General features: G+C 42.9%; 1 protein-coding gene and 1 long non-coding RNA gene across 2 annotated transcripts in view; one reads left to right on the top strand and one right to left on the bottom strand.

The window, feature by feature from the left end:
• LOC132538904 (uncharacterized) overlaps positions 1–2,323 on the top strand; it is a 243,266-nt gene extending 240,943 nt beyond the window's left edge. The window contains exon 2 of the long non-coding RNA XR_009550209.1: positions 2,170–2,323. This is a non-coding gene — a long non-coding RNA (uncharacterized LOC132538904). The remainder of the gene's footprint in view (positions 1–2,169) is intronic.
• Positions 898–13,526, bottom strand: part of PCNX2 (pecanex 2) — a 345,728-nt gene continuing 333,099 nt past the window's right edge. The window contains exons 33-34 of the mRNA XM_007522914.3: positions 3,769–4,217; positions 898–1,900 (exon numbers count right to left, since the gene is read on the bottom strand). Coding sequence (XP_007522976.2) covers positions 1,724–1,900; positions 3,769–4,217 — 626 coding nt within the window. The 3' untranslated portion in view covers positions 898–1,723. The remainder of the gene's footprint in view (positions 1,901–3,768; positions 4,218–13,526) is intronic.

The following is a 13,526-nucleotide window of genomic DNA, read 5'->3' as shown; positions in this document are numbered from 1 at the left end:
CCTGCTGTGCTCACACCCAACTCTGGGACGTCCTCGTGAGTAAAGATTTGGGATCCTGCTCCGCCACGAGTTCCTGCTCTCTTCTCTCCCACAACACCCTGACACAGAGGCAGTTTCAAAAGTGGGGAAGCAGTGCTGCGGATGCCTCTCCCCACTTTCATCTCAATTTCTCTGTTTTCTCTTTCTCCCCCCCCACCCTTTTACCAGAGCACTACACTGCTCTGGTTTTTGTTGATATTAAGGATTGAACCTAACATTTTATTTTTTTAGAGAATTTATTCATTCATGAGAAAGACAGGAGGAGAGAGAAAAAGAACCAGACGTCACTCTGGTACATGTGCTGCCAGGGATTGAACTCGGGACCTCATGGTTGAGAATTTAATGCTTTATCCACCTCTCAGACAACTGAACCTTACAGTTTAGAGCCTCAGGCACCAAAGTCTTTTTGTATAATTATTATGCATTAAACCTATGCTCAGTTTCTCTGTGTCTATCCTAAATAAACAAAGAAATAACTGCTAGAAGAAGATACCATCTATTTCCAAGGGGTAAAATGTCTGCAGAAACCACCCCTTCCACACACACACATTTTCTAATCCCAGATACCTGAACAAGTTTGTGTGACTTTTCCTATTAAGCATTTCTAAGTATTGTCTTTCTGAAAATGATGATTCTGCAAGTCAATATGATATTATTTATGGACTGTGTTCTAAGATTCTCCTTCCACATGTTAGTAAGAAGACAGTATTCTGCTGTTTCCAACAGAAACCTTAAGATGGTAGTGGTGGGTGCAGGGTGAGGGGGAACTGTATCAGACTTTTCCCATGTGTCATTGTGAATTTTTTTTTCTTTCTAAGAAATAACAGTTTCAACAGAACAAATGACTAGAAACAACAATAACTATAAACATGTTTAATTCCAAAAACAAAACTGTGTGCAAGTGATACAGTAAGGACTTCATGGCTTGGAAAACAAGCATAGCGAGGTGGGGGACCAACTTGTAGATGTTCAGTTGCTTTGGCTGTCAGTACACATCCACCATGTAAAGTGATTCCAACCTGGCTTCCCACACTCACCTGGACTATATTTCTAAATACACAGTTAATTATGACCACAGAATGTTTCAGACATGGCTGCATGCAGTACCATGTATCTTGCAGTGAAGCTTTCACTTTTTTTTTACTTAATATCTGCATAAATATTATAAAGAGTAAGATTTTCTTTATACTTAGATTTAGCCTTAGTGCATTGACCAGCTTATGTTCTTTTTTTATTTTATGGCAGATGTAATGTATAAAATGCCAATTATTTAACATGCAGTTGTCTTGTTTTCATCTGGGCAAGAGTTACCTGTGTGCTCTACTTATGCTTAGTTGTTTTAAGATATAACATGGCTTTTGTTTGAATTTTCAGTGCCAACATATCTTGTGGTCTACTCAGGAGCAGAGAGCTAGGGCCCATGAGGGGGATGGAGGGAGTGTGTTGTCCATTTATTGTTTCACCAATTGAGATTGTATTTCAAGAATCTGAGATAAAGTTGTTCTGTTTTTCTACATTTCTCTCTCTCTCTTTCCTTTTTTTTTTTTTTTTTTTTTCCACAAGAAGGTCCTCACATGGATCTTTCAGTTTGGGGGGAGCAAACACAAGGAAAAAGATAGACAGAGCCTGGAAGTTCCCTTTTCTCCCCTGGCTGTGTGATGCTCCTTCCCAGCTATGAACCCCCTCACTGCTCATCAGAGGCGCTTTGCTGGGAAGCTGTGTCATCCAGACCCATGTCCTCCTGGCTTGCTCTTCTGCAGATCACCCCCACATTCCCTGGCATAGCTTCAGTCAGTCGGTGGTCACGCAGGTGTTCCTGCTCGATGGTGGCTTCAGTAGGTTCACAGGGCTCAGAGAAATGCTTCCAAAGAGAAAAGAGAAGCAACACTCAGCAAATACCTGTTGCCTCCTCTAATCACACCTCTACCCCTCATATCCTAGGTTCTAATGCCAGAACTGCAGGAACCAAAGATCAGAGTCAGAGCTTGGGTCAGATGTTAAGAGGACTAGTGGGGGTTGTATTGTTTTATGGAAAACTGGGAAATGTTATACATGTATAAACTATTGTATTTACTGTTGAATGTAAAAACATTAATTCCCCAATGAAGAAATTTAAAAAAAAATGTCAAGAGGACCACAGGGGAGACCTTGGAAGAAAGGACATGCAAATGTAGCCACAGGTCTAATGTGGAAGAGGTTGAATAAGGAGAATTTTTCTTGTAGGTATTCTTGTAAGCTAGAAAAAGATGGTCTTGAATAAAAGGCTTTCTGTGTGACTGAATGTCAGCTATGGCTTTTATGTTTGACTTTTTTAATTGATATGTGCATATGGCCTAAGATTTCATCTACCCTTGTTGGATACATGGTGTGAAGACTTGCCAGAATCCAGAAATATATCCACAGATGCCTTGACCACAGAGTGGGGATGGGAGGAAAGTGCAATATTTTGCACATTTATATTGAGGAAATGAGAAAAAGTGGAAAACATGTTTCTGTTCATTTATCTAAGAGTAAATGTAGTTAAAACTTCTGAAATAACCAGTTTCTTTGCAGTTGGCCTGGAGGGCTCCTGGAAGCCAGTAAAACCAGCCCTAAAAGATAGTAAACCATTGCCAGAACCCCACACCACTCTGAATGGTTGTGCCAGCTGGGTTTGAGGGGCCGAGTACAGTCACTCTATTGTTCTGAGTAGGACACTGAGTTGGGTGAGAAGGATAATGTGGAGTTTCTCATCAAGGGAGAAGCCACTACTCAACTCGAAACAGCTATGTCCAGAACTGGAGCCCAACAGACTGTGACTTTCATGCTTTCTAATGATTGATTCATGGGCAAGAGAATGTGTGTGGATATCCAAATGGAGCATGGGAAATCTCCATTCTGACACTGTTTTTTGCCCTATTGTCTCCAATTCTTCCCTCTATATCATAGCAAATAAGACAACTACTAGGTGTTGATTACCTTATTAATTTGTGAGACCATATAAAATAGTATTTAACTGATATCAGCTAACTATAAACTCTGGATAAAAGTTGTATTTAGGTGAAGTCTTCAAAAATGCTTTTCTTTTTTTAATTTTTTTTTATTTATTTAGTATTGGATAGAAATTGAGAGGAGTGGGGGAGAGGGAGAGGAAGACAGAGACACCTGCAGCCCTACTTCACCACTTGTGAAGCTTTGCCCCTACAGGCGGGGACCAGGGTCTTGAACCTGGGACCTTGTGCACTGTAATGTTTGCGCTTAACCAGGTGCGCCACTGCCTGGCCCCAAAATTGCTTTTCTAATGTTTAAATACACATAAGGTCTATAAGAAGAATGCCATCCTGGCAGCCTTAAAAGGAAATCTGGTAGACAGAAATCAGTGATCATCTAACTCCAGTGTGGATACGTACTCTATTCCTCTCAGATCTGCATGGTTAAGTAAAGATACATGTTCCAGCTATCAGAATGAGTGAAGAGCATTTCCCCACATCAAGTGCAACTGTTCTGAACTCTTGCATCTAGTATCCTCCAATAATGCCAGTAGCACCTGGGTCTTATTTGTCATGGAACTTGTGCTGTACACTTGTCTGCTTCAGAACATAGTTAAACCATGCCCAGGCTAATCACCTGTTATCTGCCATTCTGAAAACCTTATTGAGATTGTGAAGGGACTCTGCAGGCAGGTAAAGTAGAGCTTATCAGGCCAGGATCCCACACCACTGCCCTGGCCCACACTGTCAGACCTCTTACCCGTGTGGCCTGGCTAGCGGCCCTGGCCGAGGGACCCATCACGATGTTGACACTACTGGATGACTGGGTGTCACTGGTGTTGCCCCCCTCTGCAGCAGAAAGTCCAGAAATGACGAGAGCACTTGAGAAACTCCTCTTGCCAAAAAGAAAGCTTAGGGTAGAGCTGGTGGATGAGCCCAGGCTGGACCTAATCAAGGCCTCTGCCTGCTCACGGACGCTCAGATGACCTGTGGTAGTAACAGGTGGGGGTTGAGAGTGAAGGGATGCATCTGAGGTGTGCAAGGAGAGCCGGCTGCCTGAAAGCCTCTGGGCTAACTCATGGACCGACGTGGATGTCTGGAGAAAGGCCTGGTGGCTTTCCAAGATTGGACCAGATGAGCTCAAGATGGGAGGTCTTTGGCATAATGGTCCATGTGCTTGAACAGACTGACTCCTGCCTTTCTTCCTGCCTTTAAAAACAAAGAAACCAGAATAGGTTGCCATTCAGATGGTTGTCAACTGTTAGGTATCAATTGTCATTGTTCTTTCAATGAGGTGACCTATTCAATCTAGATTGGTTCACTGCCTTTAGGAATGGACCTGAGAGCTGCAAGTCACCACAGGCTTCAATCAATGCCTGAAAATTAATAGACCCAACAACCTAGGAATGGAGCTCAAGCAAGAGACTAACCCTTCTGGTTTGCCCAGGGATTTCCTGGGTTTAGCATTGAAAATCTTTCATTCTTAAAAGTTCTAGTTCTGTAGGAACACACATGATACCAGATGCTTATCTTGGTCATTTACAAGCAAATCTGATGTGTTCTTGCTTCCAGACCTTTTTTTTTTTTTTAATAGACATTAACCAGAGAGATAGTGAAAGAGATCATAGCACTGAAGTTTTCTTCAGTGAGGTGGGTGCCAGGTTAGAACCTGGGTTATACACATGACAAAACAGTGCACTATCTAAATAACTTTTTTTTTTTTAGTTAGGGTATATATGCATTTATTCACACATTCGTTAGGTAAGCATGGTTATACTGGTGAGTTATTTCCTAAGCCCACCAACATGGCTATCTGATGAACTGTGATAAAGAGAAAGAAATATATAGGGTTTTATCATTTTCAATTACATTACAAAAGAGGGAAGAAAAGGTTGAGCCACATGATCAGCCTCTTTTTTCTGCAAATGTGTTTTTTCAAGATTAAGGATGTTTAAAAGGTCACCCTCATTTGCCCCACAAGCATGTCCCATGGGTTAATGGCCAAGCCCAGGCCTCTGTTTACATGTCTTTCTGCTGGTATGTGTACATGACCCTCTATGCAGCTATTCCTTTCTTGAGAGGAACCCAGCTGTTGTTGATACTTGTCAAGGCAAGATCACTTTTTTTTTTCATTCAGAGACAGAGGGTAAGAAAGCACTGAGAGTCGAGAAACACCGTAGAATTGGCCCCACTTCATCCATGGAACTCCTTCCCAGTACTGTCCATGTGGTGTCACAAATCAAACTTGAGAAAAGTCTCAACGTTGGTATGAGGTACATGCTTTACCTGTTGACATATCTCTCTGCTTCCATAAGGTTATTTTTGAAGAAAGGGATTGGAGTAAGTACAATTTAAATAGCATGTCTATGCAGCTTTATAGACTTACACTTAGGAAGAAAACTGCTAAATAGGATGCTGAATTTCCAAATCTAAGCATCAGTAATTACTGAGTCTAATTTTTAAATATTATTTTTGAAGGGAATAGTTATGACACCACATTTCTACCAACTGCTATATTGGCATGTCATTTGAAAAGTTAGGCATTCAATGAGTGTAGATAGGTTTTGTGAGGGTGGAAACCCCAAAGGACTGCCCTATGCATTTTTCTCCTTAATCATAAGGGTCTGTTGTTCATGGCATACAAGGATTACTGTGCACATGTTCTTGGGAATGGAAAGCTCTGTGTTCTGATTCCTGTTGGAGCTGGAACCCCTTCTTGAATGCCCTCACTGTCTGCCTCAGCTAATTTACATTCTACCACATCCCAAATTATTAATCATGCATCCCCTAATTCAAACATTCTAGAAGAAGCTATAGGAAAAACTTTCTTTTGAGAGCTAACACTTGAAGAAACAAATATGAATATGCAGATTCTGGTCCCTCCAGTTCTTTTCTCCACACAGTGCTTTGCAGGCTAAAAGGGTTCTTCAGCTTCACCTTTAACTGCAGTACACCATAGACACACAAGGTAAAGTGTCCATTTCTGTAGACTGTCCCCAACCAGTTCTCTCTTACCTTTCTTCTGGGAGAACAAGGTACTTTCCTCCCTACCTTTCCTGTATTGATACTCTCTAGTATGAGTGTGAGCAACTACTGGCCTGGAACCCTCATGCAGTGCTGGTGACCATCTGACCATTCCCCAGTGAAAAGTTGAATAAGTTACTTTTACAGAGAAGAAAACAAGAGGGGGAAGGGGCCCTGATGAATCAGAATTACAGCAGAGATGGGGATTTGTTATTCTATTCAGAGTCTGGCAAGGCCAAACATCTGTTTGTGATTTATACTGTTATGCTGACTGCTGTCCAAAAATACTCCACATTCATCCACAAGTCAGTGATTTTGTTGCTGGGTAGAAGACCACCCATAGTGGAAGAACTTCTCAGCTAATTTCAGAAACAAAGGGACAAAGACACATCTGTTTGTCAGAGGCAAAAGGTCTACGTTTTATACAAGATGAGAACAATCCATCTCCACCTCCCAGTGCATTTCATTGCTTGTCTTATTAGTTATCTTATGCCATTCTTGATGTTTAAAATTAATCTTGCACATTGGACAAGTAAATGTGCCATGTTAAATGCATTCACACTACTCAGCTTCAGTATTTTACAACTGAACTTACTCATCAGTTACTTCATTATCACATTATAAATTTTTCTAGAGGAAACCTCCTAACAAGATGAGGTGAAATTCTATTTCAGTCACCTTCCTGGACTTATAACCCTGGAGCTATTTTTTCATCTTTGATTATTATCTGAAAGGCCATAGAAACAATCCTCCAAATATCAACAGAAGGCCAATCTTCCTATCCAGCTAGTTATATAAATCCCTCACTGACTGCTCTTAGCAAGTAGGTCAGCAGCCTCCATCAGAGGTAAGTCTCGTTCAAGTGGAACACACAGTTTCTGTGCCATCAAGAAGGTCTCAGCAGAGGCTGCTCAGTACATAACTACCACATTAGCAAATGAGGGACACATGGCCAACTACAAAACTGACCTTTCACTGCAACCTAGAGATCTGCAAATCTTTGAAAAGTTTTGAGCAGGTAGACTTCTTAACCTGACCACTAGAACCACTGGAAAACTTAAAATGCTTTGCCTTAGAAGCTTAGACTCCTTCTGTGCTTTTGAAAACTGGAGGGTGAGCTATGGAGCAGAGATTTTGGAAGGTCACCATTGTTTCAGAGTCAAATACAAAGATCCAGGATTGGTGGGGAGGGAAAGTTTGGAGGGCAGAGTGCATGCATCAGGCTCCCAGTAAATTCCTGTACCACATGATAGTACCAGCAGAACTCCATGGATGCTGTAGTGGTTGTTTTTAGTATTTATTCTTTTCTCAAATATTCAAAATAAAAACTTGGGGGGGGGGCAGGTGGTGGCACACCCAGTTAAGCGCAAATAGTACTAAGCACAAGGACCCATGCAAAGATCTGGGTTTGAACCCCTGATCCACACCTGCAGGAGGGACACTTCATAAGCAATAAAGCAGTTCTACAGGTCTCTATCTTTCTCTCTCCCTCTTTTTCTCCCCTTCCTCTCTCAATTTCTCTCTGTCATATCCAATAAAATGGAAAAAAAAAAAAAAAGGCTTCCAGGAACAGTGTATTCCTAGTGCTGGCACCAAGCCCCAATGATAACCCTGTAGGGAGAAAAAAAAAAGCATAATAAAAACTTGGGTTAGGGGAATTGGGTGGTAGCACAATGGGTTAAGTGCATGTGGCGCAAAGCACAAGGACTGGCATAAGGATCCTGGTTCAAGCCCCTGGCTCCCCTCCTGCAGGGGAGTCACTTCAGAAGCGGTGAAGCAGGTCTGCAGGTGTCTTTCTCTCCTCCTCTCTGTCTCCCCCTCCTCTCTACATTTCTCTCTGTCCTATCCAACAACGATGTCATCAATAACAACATCAGTAATAACTACAACAATAAAACAACAAGAGAAACAAAAATGGAATAAATAAATAAATATTAAAAAAAAAACTTGGGATAGAAGACAGTAGAAAATGTTGGTATATTGCACCAAAGTAAAACACTTGGGTAAGGGGGAGGGTTCAGGTCCTGGAACAGGATGGCAGAGGAAGACCTAGTGGGGGTTGAATTGTTATGTGGAAAACTCGGAAATGTTATGCAAGTGCAAATTATTGTATTTTACTGTTGACTGTAAACCATTAATCCCCCAATAAAGAAATTTTTAAAAGGCAATAGAAAAGTAACACAGATGTGTGAGATACTGGGTTCCTGCCATGACTCTGCATCAGAAAAAAAGAGGAGAGAAGGAGAGCAAGCCAGCAATGTTCCAGGATCAAGAATAGCTGCCCATAGCTAGAGAATAGCTTCTAACTTTCCAAGGCTGACTGACAGAATCATGGTTTCCTTTATGGGAGCTGTGCATCTCAGCTTCAGAGAGAATGGCAAGAAGGAGGCCATGACTGAAATTGAACCCAGCCTCTTGCAGTACCAGCAGATTTTAAGGAAATTATAGACTGCCAGGAATGGAGGGCTGCATAGTCTTCTCTCTCTTCCATATGCCCTCAGGATTCTTAGCACTAACTGTATCATTTTTAGAGAAAGTTCTGGGTGGCAAGTATGGGTTCTCAGGAGCACAAATGCCCTGCCTCATGGCTGCTTCTCTCCACACAGTGGCTCTTAACTGGAATCTGCTGTCCATGAGACCCTGTGAGTACTGTACATAGGGTCTCAGTAATGGGAAACTTTGTGTCCCAATCACAGTTAGAACTGGAAACCCTCCTAAAATATTCTCACTATCTACATCAGTAAAGGGGTTGGTCAGTATGAGAGGCTAGTTAGTGGTATTTATATACTTTTCCCATATTTGGGAACTTCTCTCTGCCCTAATCCAGCTTTTTGGTCCTGTTTCCAATACAGACACCATAATACCTTTAGCCCACCTGATGTTATCTGTCAGGCTCAGGCAAAAATTAGTAAAGTCATGGGCCCCTTGGAATATACCTAAAACAGACTTCCTAGCTTTTTCCAAAATGGAGACCCCAAATCTCATCTGTCTTATTATTACCTTTAGGTTCCTAATTATTAAACAGTTTGTTCTGCTTTATATCTTAATACCTTCTAGCCACCAAGTTGCAGATACTACCATAATGCCAACCTGACTTCCCTGGGTAGATGATCTCACCAGTGTGTCCTGGAACTCTGCCTCTCCAAAGCCCTGCCCCACTAGGAAAAGATAGAAACAGTCTGGGAGTATGGATTGACCTGACAATGCCCCTGTCCAGTGGAAAAGCAATTATGGAAGCCAGGCCTTCCACCTTCTGCACCCCGTAATGACCTGGATCCATATACTCCCAGAGGGATAAAGAATAGGAAAGCTTCTAATGGAAGAGATGGGACGCAGAACTCTAGTGGTGGGAACTGTGTAGAATTGTACCCCTCTTACCTAACAGACTTGTTGATCATAATTAAATCAATTTAAAAAAAGGCAGGGGCTGTTTTTAAACTGCTAAAGGTCAAGGAGAAAAGAGACACAGCCCTATCTATCCATGGGAGTCCATAGGGAGTGAACAAGTACAGAAAACAATAGTAGAAAGTGGCCAGTAACCCATCCTCACTTTAGTTACAATGGATGTAAATAGGTGATATTTAATTTTGCAGGCGGCATGGAAGAGGTGCTAGGGCCTGAGTGTGTGGTAGACAAGTTGCCCCTTTACCTACATTGGGCCTTCCTAGGTTTTTCTCAGGGGAGCCACTATGTTCAGAATGTCTCTAGATGCACAGTTCCCCACTGCACCCCTAGATGTTTTGCTAATGCCTCAGGTAGGCTGTGGAGACTCCTAGTGAGATTTAGAGAAGACTCTAAGAGCCCTTATAGCAGAGCCTTCAGCAGCTGCTAATACGCAAAGCCTGTGTGCAGATGATAGGAAGTCTCTGCATCATCCTGAAGTTTGGGCAGATTGGGGGGTGGGATGAGGTGGGGCAGGACTCTGGGACTCACAACCACCTTAGCTTCCCTTATTTCACTGGCTCCCTTCTAATCCTAAAAACCTAAAATTGTGGTAGCTCTGCAGTAGCTCTTTAGTGGGTCAGTTGGAAATTCTGTAGCATCTAGAGAGTGGATAATTCTAGGGGTAGATGGTGATTTACAGGAGATCTTATTTTGGCCCTCCTCTTGGGAAGGAAAGGCAGTCAGCTGTCCTCTGGGGATTTTCTCAGAACTGCATCAGCTTGGTGTGCCCAAAACCCTATCACATGGTATCAGCAAGAGAGTATTTTGGTCTCAAGGTCCCTCCTGAGATGAGGCAGAGCAGGGTGGGGTATAAGAAGAATGGGCCATTGGATCCAGCTTTCCATCAAGATCTCCTAGAGGGCCTGGTGACATTCTGGCAGGGGGTTTGGGGCACCAGGGGCAAGCTCCTGGCATCAGTAATTCTTAACATTAGTGCTTTTTAGCTTTGATGAAGAGAATTTGGCTATAGTTGATGTCCATCTTGGGAATTGTGATCTAAGGACCTGATGTCCCAGCCCTCCAGAACTGTGCCAAAACTGGCAGAAGTATGTTTTTGCAAGAGAAAGTAGCAGCCTCAGAGGTCCTGAAGTGGTACATGCATGGCCAACAAGATGAGTCACCAGGATGGAGTGAAGGAGGCAACTGAGGGAGAGCAAGTTTCTGCAGAACCTTGCACTCCATGTAAGGACTGAATTATCCTCTCTCTGAATTCATAGCTAAAGTTATCACCCCCACTGCTCAGACGGTGGCTTTATTTGGAGATAGGCATGTTACAGTTGCAATTAATGAAGGGTAGGTCATGCTGGATCCCCCTTACCCAGTATGGTTGTCTAGTATCTTCATTTCTTCATTTTAAGAAAGGAAATATAGACATTGACAAGGCCACATGTGATGTTGGGAAGCAAGGATTGGGATGATGCTTCTACAGACTGAAAAGGTTAAGTACTGCCAGGAAAAACAAAAAACAACAGAAACTGGGATTGAGGCCTGGAACAACTGTGAACACTTCTTGGAACTGTGAGAACATCAATTTTTGTTTGTTTGTTTTTTCCCTTTAATTGCACAGGGAATCCACATCTCCAGAAACTATTTCCCTTTTTCCCCTTTCCATGTTTATTTATTTTTATTTTTATTTAATAAAACAGAAAGAAATTGAGAGGGAAGGTGAAGATAAGAAGAAAGAGAGACACCCACAGCATTGCACCATTGTTCATAAAGCTTCCCCCCTCCAGATGGGGATTAATTTATGTCGTTCAACTCTTTCAGTTTTACACTTGTCCTAACAAAGTAACACATTTTTTTAGATATGAGAAGCTGTTAATCAGCAGAAGAATGACTTGAATTGTTGATGTAAGTGAAAGTGGCAGCTATGTGGAGTATTTTGTGAGTTGTTATAACAGTGGGAACAGTCAATGAGAGCAAAAGAGAAGTTCTTCCTTTGTTTAAAAAGGGTGTGGGGAATATCAGACTTGGTCCATTTCACACATATCCCAGATATTGACTCTCTGAGGGGGTAGTCATTTCAGAATAACCCCCATAACACAGAACCTCTTTCCACATGCATGCCAGCTGTTGAACAGAAGGGCCCTTTTCCACTACCTCCTGCCTATGTGGCAACCTAAAATGATCCCTAGCTGGCTGATTCTGGAAGATGTGGGCATTATCTTTACAGACTTATGGGCCAGAAGGAAGATCAGTTGTCAGAGGACCCTTTGCCAGTCAGGAGCCAGAACAAAGTCAGGAAGGGGAGGGACACTGCCAGCAACACAGATGGCATGCTGAGAGTGAGCATGGTGAGGAGGCATCATTGGCTTGTTCCCTGGCTTCAGCACAAGGGCAACATTTAATGAGGTGAAGCAGCATCCTAGGGCCATGGTAATGGAACCATAGTGGATGGAACCATAGGTCCTGGATCTATTTTGTCTGGGTCTGAACCCCAAGTCAGCTACCACTTTCCTAGTTAGATGATTCTGGGTAGTGACTTCACTTCTCTATGCCCAGTTTCTTCAGCTGCAAGTTAACAGGGAAAGTGCCTGTCAGCATAAATAGGATGTGGTCTGGCACATAAAAGGTTGCTATTGGCATTCCAGGTGGTCATTATGAAAAGGAATAAAAATGGACACAAAGAACAGGGGCAGCAGTACACGCTTACATCAAAGCACCAGAAAGCCCCCATAGCTGGACAGTTGGTTTCAGAGCCTTGGGCTGTAGGTAGATGCCAGATCCCGAGGGCTGGGACATATCTTTAGTCATTCATTTCTATTACCTTGTAAATCCTGGAAAGCCAGGAGTGACCTTGGTAGGAATAATTTTAAGAAGCAATAATGAAAAGTTAACAGCTGGTTTGGGCCCCAGAAGACCTTGTTCTGATGTCTGGCATAAAAGTCTGATTGTTTCCAGCTGCAGGCTTTAGCTATAAATGGGAGGACATTCATTACCTATAGCATTCAGATTTTGGTGCAGAAAGGAATGCTACCCCTTTCTAACCCAAACCAGTTTCATGGTGTCAGAAGCCCTTTAGAACATATGTCCCCAATGTCAAATAGCCAATGTCAAATATTTTGATATTTCTACACTTGGAACTTGCCTTGCATTTCTCCACCTGTAAAATCACATAGGTAATTTTGAAAGTTAAATTTCTCATGTGATAAAAACTGTTAATTAAACACTGAAAATCTCTTTGCCTGAGAACTAGACACACACAGAGGATCTCAGGTAGGGGCAAGGGCTCTGCTCAGGATTTGGGGCAGAGTTCTGGGAGAGAGAAGCCTTCTCTCTTCTGAAAAACTGTTATCAATTATCATAACCATCTACCTATCCACCTGCTTAAATTTGCTTATTTATGTATTAATTATTATTGGATAGAGACAGAGTGAAATTAAGGGGGGAGGAGGAGATAGAGAGGGAGAGAGATAGAGAGATACCTGCAGCCCTGCTTCACCACTCATGAAGCTTTCCCCCAGCAGGTGGGCACCAGGGGCTTAAAAGTGGGTCCCTGTGCACTGTAATGTGAGCACTTAAGCAGGTGCATCACTGCCTGGCACTGTTAACTTCTCTCTCTACTGTCATTCTCTCCCTTTTTTCCCTCTCCCTGCACATCTTGCTTCTTTTCTATCACAACCCTACTCTCTTTCCTTAATTTTTTATTGAACATTTGCATATGAGATCAGAGCTTAAAAATGTAGTTTAGGTCGGCGGCAGGAAGATGGCGGACTGAGAAGCCGCTAGCGGCTGAGCTCCAACCACATCTCCTGAAAACGGTAGGATTTTCTGCCTTTAGCAGGCCAGCCAATAAGGTGTCCTAGCGGTAACACCAAGGAGGTGACTATAACTTAATTTGGGTTAAGAATCAGAGTAAAGGTGGCATGGACTAGCGAGCGGCTGCTACAGACTTCCCAGGCGGTGCCGGGCAAGGCGGGTGCGCCAGGCATTGTCCTCCGCCCGGGAAGGCGGCTCCTCCACCCGTTGCAGAGCGCTGCTGGGCGGCCGGCAGAGGACCGGGAGGGAGCACTGTAGCTCGGGGGCTTTCTCTTGGGAGTCTCTGGAGAC

The sequence above is a fragment of the Erinaceus europaeus genome, chromosome 6, assembly GCF_950295315.1.
Source record: "Erinaceus europaeus chromosome 6, mEriEur2.1, whole genome shotgun sequence".
NCBI lineage: Eukaryota > Metazoa > Chordata > Mammalia > Eulipotyphla > Erinaceidae > Erinaceus > Erinaceus europaeus.
This window is presented reverse-complemented; position numbering and strand designations above follow the sequence as displayed.